Raw genomic sequence first — 13,238 nt, 5'->3', positions numbered from 1 at the left:
TTTGAATAGGAAGATTCCCTACAATTCAGAAGAAAAACTCTTAATTATATTTGAAGACTTTCACTATATAAAATTGAATGGCTATGAAACGTATCTCTAACAATCATGTCAGATTGTTACCTGCTTTGATGCATATGTACCTCAAAATGTGCTAAAGGGCAAAATGTGCTAAAGGACAAAATGTACATCAAAATGTGCCTAGGGCAAAACGTGCTTAAAATAAATCTGTAATCAAAATATTTTTGTCTGTTGAATTGAAGTAGTATTTCAGTTAGCCACTGAGGGTTCAGATTATACATGTTATAAATTTTTTTGTACTTATATTTTCCCACTTAAAAAATGGGTTAAAAAAACAGTAATTGACCAGTCAAGACAGTTTCTACGAAGTCAAAACAGAATGATACATGACCTGTTACTTTAATTCCCATTTTTAAACAGTACAACAGCCATTCTCTCCTTCCTGAGTCTCCTGATCGTTAACATCTTTTCCCTTGTGCATACACTGCAGGTAAGAGCATTCATTCATTCTTCCCCCCACACACTTATTATGAATATGGTGTGCAATACCACCTAGGATAATGGGACAAAGTCTAAGAGTTACTTCTCTAACAAGTGTATGATTTACATGTATAGAAAATATACCCACATAAAAGTTTACTGCAAGACACATGCCCTTGGGCTGTACATGGTTAAATGACAAATATAATAATGAAGACATTAATAGTAATTATTACGTAGACCAGAATGTTGAAGAAATATTTCAAAATAAATAGAGATGAGACTAAACTAGGTCTTAAGTTATATAGGATTTAGATAAGCTTAAAGAAAGCAGAACATCCCCAGTGATATAAGCAAAGGCAAGGAGGGATGAATACTCAAAATAATCTCCATGGGCTCTTGTTTCATGTCAGTTTGAATAAAGTAGACGATACATAAAAGGAACATACTGTATTTTGCCATGTATAATGCACACTTTTTCACCCAAATTTGTGAGGGAAAACTATGGATGTGCATTATACATAGATAGTACTAATTCTGTATCTATATTAATGTTTTTAATTATTTTATTTATGCTTATGAGTTAAAAGTGTAACTCTAAAAATCAATGATATCTGTATGCAAAATAATACCCTGGAATACAATACTCGGTTTTGTTGAACCTATTATGAAATTGCAACAGAAGTAATTTTGGCCAACGATTCAACAAAATGAAATGAAGAGTGACATATTGTTGTCCATAGAGTAAGTCACTCTGACTAGATTAAGATAGGTGATGCCGACCTTCTTAGCACAGGGTGAACAGCACGACATTTCTCTTCATACACTGTAGGTGGGAGCCAGCAAACCTAGCTGATATTTTTACAAGAATTATTGGAAAATCCCTTGGCAAATTAAAACAAAAGACTTCTTTCCCTGAAAGTTTGGGCCAAAACCATAGGTGCGCTTTATACATGGGTGCGCATTATACACGGCAAAATATGGCATTAGGAGTTTTAGAAAGGTAAATGGGGTCCAATCACAAACTGAAATGGAATGGAAATGGGACGTGGAAGTAGAAGAGCAGAGTTTAAGTTCTAGCCCTACCATTTGGAGTTACGGAAACTGTTAAAAGTGGGGAAAGTAACAGCAATCTCAGAGGGTTGCTAGTAGTTAAGTGACACAAAACCCACATGTGACTTGACCAATTAAATTATTTTTTCAAATAATCATAATTTAAAAAAATATAAGATAATAAAGATGACAAAGGGTTTCAAATGAGATATGAATGTTATAAAGCTGGTTAATTCTCCCTTCTTTGTTCTCTTGCGTTTTGTTCCCAGAGTAACTAATAATGGGATTCAGAGCATAGAGACTTACAGAATGATGTGTCACTTAACATGTCATTTTAAGCAATGACTTCCTCAAAAAGTTTTCAAGGACACGTTCTGTGGGAACATTCAGGACCTTCTGGTTGAAAATATTAATGAAAGTAATAACTTGCACTATGCTAAGTACTTTATGTAAATTATTTCATTTAATCCTTAGAAAAATATCTCTAACTTAAAGGTATTATGATTTCCCCCATCTTACAGACAAGTAAACTGCAGCCTAGAGAAGTTAAGTGGCTCAGAAAGGCCACCTAAAATCATGGTTGACAATCTCTTCTGGTTTTAAGATTCTTGAATATTCCCCTTAGTGACTTTGGTTTTCATCAATAAATACATTTCAGTTACCTGAGCTTTAGATTTGTTTGAAATCTACACATAAACAAAGCTTTGCATGGGCAATGAAATCTGAAGTTCTTTAAGTTCTCGGATTCCTCCACAGCAAAGAGAAGTGCATATAATAGATGCCTGCTGAATAAATCAACAGGAGGTTAAAGGCAGGGAACAGCTTTTCTTTTTTTTATAGGATGAAGGAAACTTGTGTTAGCTTAAACAACTGTCCCGCCAAAAGAAACACTTATGCAGGAAGCCCCATTTATAGACGAGGAAACTGGGGACCAATAGGATTAAGTGACCAAGTAATTCGTTGAAGATAATTTAGGATGTGAGAAGGGCTTCTGACAGATAAAGTCAGCTTCTGTCTGCCCCATTGCTGAAGGCCAGGCCAAGGAATTTATCTGGTTAGAAAATGGAAGTCCTTGAAAAATTCTGAGTAGGATTAGGATGATGTAAACATCTATGGGACACCTTAATTAGGTAGCATAAGGCAGGGAGAAAAGGCATCAGAAAATACCACTGCCACAAAGCTGTCAGACATTCTTATTCTTATTAAAACAATCCTTTGCTAATAATCACAGGTAGCTTATTCTTTTCTAATAATTATAATAATAATAATAAAAACAACAGGCAACACTTACATATGTGTGGTACTGGACTCTATAGACATGCGTATTTAATTTTCACAATATGTATTTCTCACTACAACTCTCTGAGATAAGTACTATTATCATCTCCATTTAGTAGAGGGGAAACTAGGCACAGACTAATAAACCTGCCCAGGGTCACAGCCAACAGCCTGTAAGAGGCAAAGCCAGGCCTTTGACTCAAAGGTCTGTCTTTAAGTCTATGAGCTCAACCACTGCAGTGTTCTGCTCCTTATCCATCTGTCCAAGAAGTTCCTTCCCCCAACACTTCTGGGCACCCAATATATCCTAGGATGTGCGATACCCTAGGTCAATAAATTAGATCAATGCCATTAAAGGATATACATAAAACAAATTATCTTATGTGGGACTTTTCTAGAGAGAAGCATAAACCTGGATTGAAAAAAAGCATTCATTATGAATCCAGCATATACTTACATGTTCCATAATTAATAAATTATAGGGAAATGTTAATAATTGGATGGTTAAATAATATAGACTCAAACTTCAAGATTTAGGAGGAAAAGGAAACTCAACACCAAAATTAGCAGGGGAAAGAGAAAGGTATCATTTCTTGAAGTATAAGGACTTCTTGGTAGAAAAGGCAAAAGGCTTCAATGACTTCTATTCTTTTCCCTCTACCTGAAACATGAATTCGCCCATAAGGACTTATCTTAAATGAATATACAGGGTTATCTGCTGTTAAAAAAAAAGAGTAAACAAATCAATAAAGTCATAGTATTTTTCCTCTTAAATGCAACAAAGTCTGACCATGTGCCAGGCATTATACCAACCACTTTTTAAACAACTCATTTAATCTTTACAATTACTTCCATCAAAGATCATATAATCGTCTCCAATTTACAGGTGAGAAAACTGAGGTAAAGGAAGATCACACAATGTGTCGAGTATGCACCTGATGAAACAAGGATTCAACCCAGACAGACTGCCTCTGCAGCCCAGGCCTCTAAGCACCAGGCTGCCTGCCTCACGGCTGGAGAGTGAGCCACGGACCACTCTTCTTTCCACCTGCAGCATTTCACGCACATACCTTCCTATCCCCCCACCCCACCTCTTTCCTTCTTCTTCTCCCTGAGCATTTCATTGCTCTTTCTACTTCTACTCTTGCTCATCCACTGTCCACCGGCAGTCCAGCATGAACCTGTGGCATCTGAAAACACTTACAGGTTTCTATTAGGCAAACCACCTCTTTAAAAGGGTCATTTGAAGCTAAGGTTCAGATCTTTTCAAAAGCAAATACCTCCTTGATGTTTATCAGGGAAATTTCTAGTTATTTGAGCATTCAGTTTTACGAAGGAAAAAAACTGTAACTTCTGTCTCTTTATTCTTTTTATTTCCCCCATAGTAGGTCCTTGGTAAATAAATCAAAGGGGAGACTGAAATTTCATACCTCGATACCCATAAAGGCAGGAAAAGCTTGTTCCCTGCTAAAATATCATTCTGCACAGAGGTTCTCACACTTCAGCGTGCACTGGAATCACGGAGAAGGCTTATTAAAACACAGACTGCAGGCCCGCCCCCACAGTTACTCATTCAGTAGGTCTGGTTGGGCCCAAACATCTGCATTTCTAACAAGATTCCAGGTAACGCTGCCTGTGCTTGCTGGTCTGGAGACCACACTTTTGAGAACCAGTGAATTAGAACACTGATGTGAAGGTACTCACATCATTTCACTTCAGTTCAAAGCAGATTTACCTTGGGAAGCTCCAGATGTTGCACATTTTTAAATGAACTGAGGTCCACAGCTGCAGCGGAAGTAGTAACACTTGGTTCAGCCTGACAGAGGGAGAGAAATGGCAAAATAGGCAACTGAGTGTTTGTTTGTTTAAATATAAGGGCCACTTAATCAAAATTATTTCATGTATTGTAATTCATTATTACTATTCTAACATTTTATGATATTTATGCACAGTACGTGCTTTTCAAAATACTAACAAGGTGTGGTCAGACAGCAAGCAATTATTTTAGAGCACAGAGAGACAAAGGGATTCTCACAAACTGCCTAGATTTACTCTATAATGAAACCTAGTAGCAACCCAGCTACCAAACAGTGAAACTCACTGACACATTGAACACCAGCAGAGGTACCATTCACTATTCTATATTGCGTTAGTCATCAAGTGAATTTAGGAGCCATTAAATGTTTTATCTGAAAATTATTAAAATACCCTGTTTTCTTAAGGCACATATTTGGTACAACCCATATGAAACTACAATTTTCCCCTTTATAATCTTGAAAAACCACCTGATTCATTTCACCATTATGAGCAATGACTCAGTTCACCAAAATGAGGCAAGGATTAACAGGTCTACCCAATGTACAGATGAGCCCAATGTTTATTATAAACTCATTTAGGAAATAGTGTTTCCATTTCTACACTTTCTCCCACTGATAATCATCATGGTGCCTCTGATTTTAAGCTTTTCACTCTCTACTTCCTCCTTCTATTCATCCTAAACACTTATCCAAAAAACAGAACTCCCACCAAAAAATTCTCAGTTGTTGGTCACTCCCTAGTCACTGCCTTGTCTTTTCTAATTTCTTCTCCATCACTTGCTTTCTCAAAAATCACTGATAATCTCCTAACCGCCAAGTCCAATGGACTCTATGCATCTTACTTAACCTCTTTGCAGCACTCAAGGTTGTAGCATATACCGTTCTTCTTGAAATGTGCTGTTCTCAGCTGCTATGCAACATGCCTGCTGGGTCCTGCATCGTCTCTGACCACTCTGTGTTAGCCTTCCGCCTTATTGTGCATATTATGTAATTCTGACCTTGGCCTTCTTCTTCTCTCTTAATGTTCTCTGTGGGCAAGAGCCTTGGCTTCCATGACTAACAAATACCATTTCATCTCTAATCTCTACACCAAAAGTTCCAGCGTATACCTCTACTTCATCCTTAAGCTGCCTCAAATAGATCTGTTCTATTTTTACAAATATTTGTTCCTCTTTTGTTTTTCTATTTTGGTAAAAGTCAGCCATCTATCAAATCACCAAGTCAGACATCTGCAAGCCTTGTACATCTCATCTGTTTCATTCACCAGCCTATTCCTAGGCCAAAGAACAGTAACTGGTACAAGGCAGATAACCAATAAAATATTTGCAGGGTAAATAAATTCTCAACTACTAATTTTTCCTCAATGAGTACATTTACTAGGGGATGAAGTAATGTCAGTTTGGATCCTAAACATCTGATGTAACCATTTCTTTTCTTTTTTTTTTTTTTCTAATTAGTACAGAACTTCTTATCTCTTTCCTTAACTACTCTGGTAATTTTCTTACTCCCCTTAACTTCTCTTTCTTGCGACCTCTGATTTTTCTCTGCACTATTTTCAGAGAAGCTTTTAAAAATACAATTATACTCTTTTCGTTTTCAGCAACCCGGCCTCAAAGACAAAGTCTTCACCATTCTCCCATGATCTGATCCTACATACCTCCTATCTCCGTGACCCTTTGCTCACCAACTCTGCATTCCCTGCCTCCCACTGTTCAGTATGCTCGGTAGTTTTCAATTCCCTGCACTGGCCAGAATATCTATGCCATTTCTAAATCCACGTCCTCTGCTTACAACGTTTCTGTCCCCAAGTCTTCTAATGTCAACATACATTTTGTGTGTAACCTCCTCTATAAAGTCTTCTCACTCTCCAGACAAAACGGATACCTGCTCCTCTCGTCCATTATTCCCTATGCACGCCATACTATCAGCCTTCCTGTAAGTGGCGTGCTTTTTACATGAGTGCTTGTATTAGGCTATCAACTCTGTGGGGGCCAAGGCTATGACTTATTTATCTTTGGTAGTCCTATAAGGATTCTATAATTGTTTGCTGAATTAGTAAGTGGTATGTCAAACAAACTGTCCCAGAGAAACAAACACAAGCTACATACCTCCTTATTCTGAAGATTCCCTGAGGTAGAAGGTGACGGTTCTAGGGTATTTCCAGGACATACGGCCATCTGACTCACTGCATCCTTATTCCTAAGAGAAAATGCATTGACTTATCCTATCGTATCATAATAGTTCATATTACTTGCATTCTTTTACATGAAGATTCAGAAGGATTACTAGAGAAAATTCTGTAACCCCAAAGACCTGGAACTATAACACTCACATGTTGATAAATTTATTTTCATTCAAAATAACTCAGAATTGAAAGGCTAAGAAAAATGTTTTCATTTTCATTCAAAATAACTCAGAATTGAAAGGCTAAGGAAAAGTATTTAGTAAAGCGGAAAAAGAAAGTGCTCACCTGATAAAAATTATTTTTACTTTAGAAGGGGCACACTTAATGATTGATGAAGCATTCTGATGACTTCTTCCATATAAAATTTGACCATTGATCTATAAGAAATAAATATCATTAATTGAGCCTGGAATGTTAATTATATACATTTTTATCATCCTATCTAACGAAAAGCACATTTTTTTCTTCCTGTAAAATATTCCATATATTTTTCCTTCCTAGAACATGAACCTGACTTTGAAGGTGAGTTAAGAAAAGTTCATGTTAAAAAGACAACATTAAAATGATGTCAAATAGTCTGACCTCCATGGACTAAAAGAGACACCACTTGGACTTATTGTAGGAGACTAGAGAGTGAATATCCTGGCTGGCACGGGGCTTCTGTGGGCTTTGTACAAAGAAAGAGCTCTCTGGAAGTCCTTGGGATCTGCTCAGAACATACTGGAAAATCTCCTGTCATATTTTCTAGTTAGTCTCAAAGCTCAAGACGTGGGCATAGGCCACTGGGAAAGGCAATGCCAGTAGATTCAGGATTTGGGCAGCAGAATGCGCCTATGCAGCACAGTATCTCATGGAAACCGCCAGTCATCTATAGTCATGTCACCATGGCTGACTGAAGCTTCCTAGCCAACAGAGAAACACAGAAAGTACTAGGAAGATGATTAAAGCAATATAAAAACATGTGGATCCAGCCTACAGGAGGCAAGGACAAACAAAACAAGCAAATACAATTCTAAACACCATAAACTATGACCCACAGATTTATTTGTTTGGCAGGCTGAGTTACTGTTTTTGTTACTTAGCCTTAACCTTTACCCCAATGCACCCAACATCTGTCACTTCCACCATTAGGGTTTCAATTTCCAGAATGTTCAGGGGTCAGTCTAATTACTGGGGAGTGATTGGTCATTTGGCTTTTCAAAAGCTTCTAATAAAAATGCAGCACACACAAAAAAATGTTTTTAAAGTGTGATCTTTATTACTGTCTTGGGGCAAAAATTGTTTCTGGTGCTACACAGTCATGACCTTTTAATGGAAGTTAATGGGAACATGGACTCTACTGAGTAGTGATTTGGTTAAAAGCCAAATTTGCTGCAATGCATCGATTTTATTAGGCAAACGATAGTTTTCTCCATTACTCTATGAGGCCCAGGTGGATTTTCTGGAAACCGACGATTCCACTGCACCGATTCAGTGAAAGTAAATTCAGCATTTTCCACAAGAACTTACCTCCAAAAGCTCATCTGCAATCTGCAATCGGCCATCTCTCCCGGCTGCTCCATTTGGATCAATCCCCACTATAAAGACACTCATCCTGGATCGGTCTTTGTTCCCAGCAAGACTTAGACCCAAACCACTGCGACCTTTTTCCAGTTCAATCATATGCAGCTCACCGGTTAGGGTTCCATAACGGTCTCTGACATTTTCTACACACAACAACATCATCACCATAGATATTAAGAGTTAATTCACAGCCAAACGCTTTACTATAGAAGGCTATTTAGGATAGCCTCAAAAGGGCATTATTTGTACCAAAATAACCCTTGGCAGTTTAAAAAGCTAAATAGACTGGCCACCTGGGCATCAAGACTGGTTCCTAGAATACCCAAACTTTGAGGAATTCCTTCACACCCAGGATGCAGAGTGTGCAGTGTCTGATTCATTGGTTTACCTGGGGCAATCATTCCCAAGAGGGATTCACATTAATATACTGTGATTAAAACAGAAATTGAATTCATCATGTGCAAGGAAGAACAGAACATCCTGAGTATTGATATTTACCAGTCAGTGGAAGCTTTTCTCTGACACGAAAATCCACACTGTGTGTCACATCATGTTGGGCAGCGCTTGGCCCATGTCCGGAATAAAGGAAGTGGGTTTGCTTGCTACCCAGAGCCATCAGGCCAGGACATAGTGATGTACCTGTTCTAGCTTTCCTAAGTAGATGTCCTAAGTAGATGAGACCATTCATATCTCCCATCCCACAGGTTCAAGACACAGACTTTACTCTTTAATCGGGGAAGGGAAGGCCAAATGTAGGTGGCCCAGGCCCCAGGCCCAGATGAGCCATCAGCCAGTAGCAACAGCAGCTGCCAGGCACGTTGAGGGAGCCGTCTCAGAGGCCCAGTCCCCGTGAGCCCGGTCAACGAGAGTAACCTGGTAAATTAGCAATAAACTATCTTCTGAAACCATTAAGTTTTGGGGTAGCTTGTGACACGACAATAGGTAACTGAAATATTTCATTTTATGTTCTCCTCAGAGTATGTTCTGGCCACCACGATGGATTAGCAACATACTCTAATTTCATTGAAAATAGACTGAGAATTGTAAAGTTTACAAATCATCTCAGAAAATGTTGTTATTTGACTGAGGTCATGTATTTTTTTAACTGAATCAATTTCATACAGAGTGATTTCGTGAATCCTTTTAGAATCTAGCAACACAACTTTTAAATTCTGTATTTCCTAAAAGCATCTGCCATAGCTTTCTTAAATGAAATAATTATATTTTTAAAATGAAACTTTTTAAGCACTGACCCATTTATACTTTTTGGTTGAATTTTTAATATTTCCCTGTAAAACAGTTTATTTCCTTAGAAAACAAGCAACACCCCAGTGATCCTACTAACAGCTGCCTTTGAATGCTTCCTGTGGATCACAAATTGTGCTTAGCATTCCTCAGACAGTATCCATTTTAATGTCATCAACAAGGTAAGAACTGCATTTTAAAAAGAGGGAGAAATCACCAGGCTAAAACTTAGAGGTGGTTAAACAACTTACCAAGTGCCCCAAGTTTTCATCTCGACCATTGTATTACCTTACCATTCTAGTACAGAAAATACCAAAATTCAAGGAATAATATCAACAACGAGATTTTTACACTGAGGGATCTGAAGTCTAGAGAGGAGTGATGACTTTTTCAAGACCACAGCCTGCTGATCCAGTACTGGCTTCTGAGACTGCTCTGCCCTCCTTAATTCTCATACAAACAGCAAAGTGGGCTTTAACAGGAATGCAGACTTAAAGGAAAGGAGGAAAATGACTTCATGCCTCCGGAATGTGTGCAGTATTCAAGGAAAACAAACAGTATTTTTTTTCCCCACACACAATATTTATAACTAATGCTGAAACATCCTTATTCGTCCAGGGCATAAGCCTTGAGAAACGCGGAGGTATTTTAATACCTCTTATAAAATGCATTATGAAAAGACAACTTACTCCAGCTATAACCAAACTCATCCTCTTTGTCCACATCTTCTGAGATTTTGCTTGCCGATGATTGCGCACGATCACCGCTCATTTCTGCAAATGCCGATGGAGGGGGTGGCGGCACATTGCACAACAGAGCCTTTTCCGGCTCTGAGTCTGACTGACTGGGTGCCTGTGGGAACAAGAAGAATGCAGTGGGTATGTGCAGTCTCAGGAAGGAAAAGAAATAGAGAATAATGTCAAAAACAAAAAAACTGGCTTTAAAATATCTGACACGTAAATAATGAAAAAAATATATATGGTAGACAGGATTCAGGTAAAGTTCAGAAAAACAAAGTGGTATGTTCAGAGCACAATTCATTAAACGGTTATTTGGTATTTTAAGGTGATGAATTATTCCATTTGAAGGCTTAAATAATTGAAGATGAAAAAAATTGTACAAACTTCCCCTCTTGGAAAAAAATATTTTTTGCAGTCACAAGTTATATATATGCAGTGGTCTGTGTAAGATTTTGGGGGATCTACAAAAGTCTTCCAAGAAACTAGAAAAATAAATAACAAAGTTAATCTACCAATCAAGAAAGTTCAAAGCTTACTAGTGAAATTAATGATTTTTTTTTTATTGCTACCTGAATCCTCTCTCCAAATGATTTTCTCAACAAATCCATGAATATGGGCATTACACATGCAGGTTCATCTACTGGGAGCCAGTTTGTTAGCACGGAGCTCAGACTCAGATCTGAGAGGCTCGTTTTAAAGGACAACACTATACCAATCCCTTGGAAAGAGCTCACAAGGTGAATGAGAAAATGAGGGAATACTTCATATAAACACCAAATGTGGTATACTTGTTGCCATATATGTCCTATTCCAAGAAAAATGGACTTGGTATCATCAAGTTCTTCTATTACAGATTACTGAACAAAATATTAAGAGTTTGAAAGGACCTTAAATCACTGAGTTAATTTTATTCATTTTGTAGATCAATACCTGAGGCCACGGGAAGTGAGATATTTTGTTCAAAAATTACATTGTGGTACTAGACTTCCTTTTGCTCAATTCTTAATCCAATCCAATGCACTTTCCTTTATGCCAGGGGTGTCCAAACTGCGGCCCGCGGGCCAACTGCGGCCCGCAATCCATTTTTAATTGGCCTGCGGCAAATTCCAAAAATATATTTAGTTTACTTAAATAAACCAGGTGATGCAATACGTACTTCACCTCAAATGAGTGGCCTGGCTGTTTGTGTATTTTACCGCATATGGCTCTTGGTAAAAAACGTTGAAAAAAGTTTGGGCACCCCTGCTTTATGCCATGTGTGTCCTCCAATTTTCATAGTAAAACAGTACCTCATTCAAGGGTCAGACACACCCAGCTAAAGTTCTAACCCTGGCATGACACTGTCCTGATGCCTTGAACATACATTTTCATATCCTTTATTTTACCTTTTTTCTACACAAATATCCCTCTGGTGTACTTTATGTGTATATCTAGAAAAAATACTGTAATTAAAAAAATGAACCTCTTATAGAACACACTAGATGATAGCCATGCAGAGATACTTAGGAACTATTAACTGGTGTCAAGAATCAGAATACCACACAATATACCTGATACTGAAACTATATGGCACTGAATGTGATCTTTGATGATTCAAAAAGCACTGCAAGATTCTAAACTACCCAAATGATCATAACAAACATGAATTACTATTTTTCGGGCAAAGCACAAGATAGGGACTTACGGGAGATTGATTTTCAAAGGTACAGGCTGTGGTGTATTAAAATGTTCGTGTATTAAACTGTCCAAACAGTTTAACAGGTGCATTAAACTGTCCAAATAGACAAAAATTACCAGTGCAAACAACGCTCTGATTATCTTCCCAAATGCTGTGCCATAAAACTCTCAAATGAACAATGTACAAATAAAAATAAACAACAAACAACAACAACAAAACCCCTCATTTGATCCAATCAAGGTTAATTAAGCATACTAAGTTGGGGGGAATTTAGAATTTTTTTGGTTAAAACAAACAAACAAAAAAAACGCTTCTCTGTAACAATGGCAAATGTTAGCAAGCATGAATTAAGCCCATTTCATTCTTTAAAAAGGACGTCTAATTTAAACTTTCCATAATTTTAATAAATTTATGGATGCAAATTTTAGATGTTACTTGCTGTGTAACTTTTCTGAGCTGTTATTTTCTTTAAAAACAAACAAACAAAACCTGCTTGTCTATAAAACTAGTACAAGCTGGTATTTACTAAAAGGACAATGAGGTGTTCAATTTTACTACTCCTTGAGACCCCCCATTCGCACTGGGATCACGTTAATTAGCTTGCTGCTGACACTTCTTAAAATCTGCTAATGGTAATATAACTCTTTACAAAGATTGTTTAGTTTTCATTGGCAAAATGAAAAGTGCACTTGAGATCACTCCATGCCATGTTTGCACACAAATATAACGTACACATACAGCACACTGTAACACACCACTTACTTATGAAAATTTCACGCTAAGACAAACCTTAAATGGTGTGGGAGCAAAAGGGTTAGTTGGGGAACAACGGAAGATAATTCTACTTGAATTCTGTAATTCCTATAGTAATAGAAAACATATTCCTTCAGATACAGCATCTTTGGTTATCCACGTTACAATAACATGAAAAATTCAATGAATATTCATAAAATGCATCCCTGAAAGAAACTGTTGACAGCTCTCTTCCTTTTCATGATCAAATTATAGCACAGTTCTTGTAAGTTTTTGTTTCAATTTTGGATTTATAATTTCATCAGAATATGAAAATAACCAAGTATAGATTTACAAGTGTTGAAACAGTTACATGTTTCTGATTACATGGATGCACTATATGAATATTCAACAGACTCTGCAGGTACACAATTATTTGCAGATTGATT

At 37.4% G+C, this 13,238-nt stretch overlaps 1 protein-coding gene across 18 annotated transcripts in view; it reads right to left on the bottom strand.

Annotated features, from left to right (window-relative positions):
- MPDZ (multiple PDZ domain crumbs cell polarity complex component) overlaps positions 1 to 13,238 on the bottom strand; it is a 154,593-nt gene that overhangs the window by 20,248 nt on the left and 121,107 nt on the right. For 10 of the 18 annotated variants that reach the window (XM_033122849.1, XM_033122857.1, XM_033122859.1 and 7 more), the window contains 5 exons: positions 10,329 to 10,491; positions 8,341 to 8,537; positions 7,117 to 7,208; positions 6,755 to 6,845; positions 4,565 to 4,645 (listed from right to left, as the gene is read on the bottom strand). In XM_033122849.1, the coding sequence (XP_032978740.1) occupies positions 4,565 to 4,645; positions 6,755 to 6,845; positions 7,117 to 7,208; positions 8,341 to 8,537; positions 10,329 to 10,491 (624 nt within the window). Of the gene's footprint in view, positions 1 to 4,564; positions 4,646 to 6,754; positions 6,846 to 7,116; positions 7,209 to 8,340; positions 8,538 to 10,328; positions 10,492 to 12,846; positions 12,919 to 13,238 lie in introns of all 18 variants that reach the window. The other 8 variants (XM_033122846.1, XM_033122851.1, XM_033122848.1 and 5 more) reach the window with 1 other exon arrangement.

This window comes from Rhinolophus ferrumequinum, chromosome 12 (genome assembly GCF_004115265.2).
Source record: "Rhinolophus ferrumequinum isolate MPI-CBG mRhiFer1 chromosome 12, mRhiFer1_v1.p, whole genome shotgun sequence".
NCBI classification, from domain to species: Eukaryota; Metazoa; Chordata; class Mammalia; order Chiroptera; family Rhinolophidae; genus Rhinolophus; species Rhinolophus ferrumequinum.
Note: the sequence above shows the minus strand (reverse complement) of the source record. Positions and strands in the feature narration are given on the sequence as shown.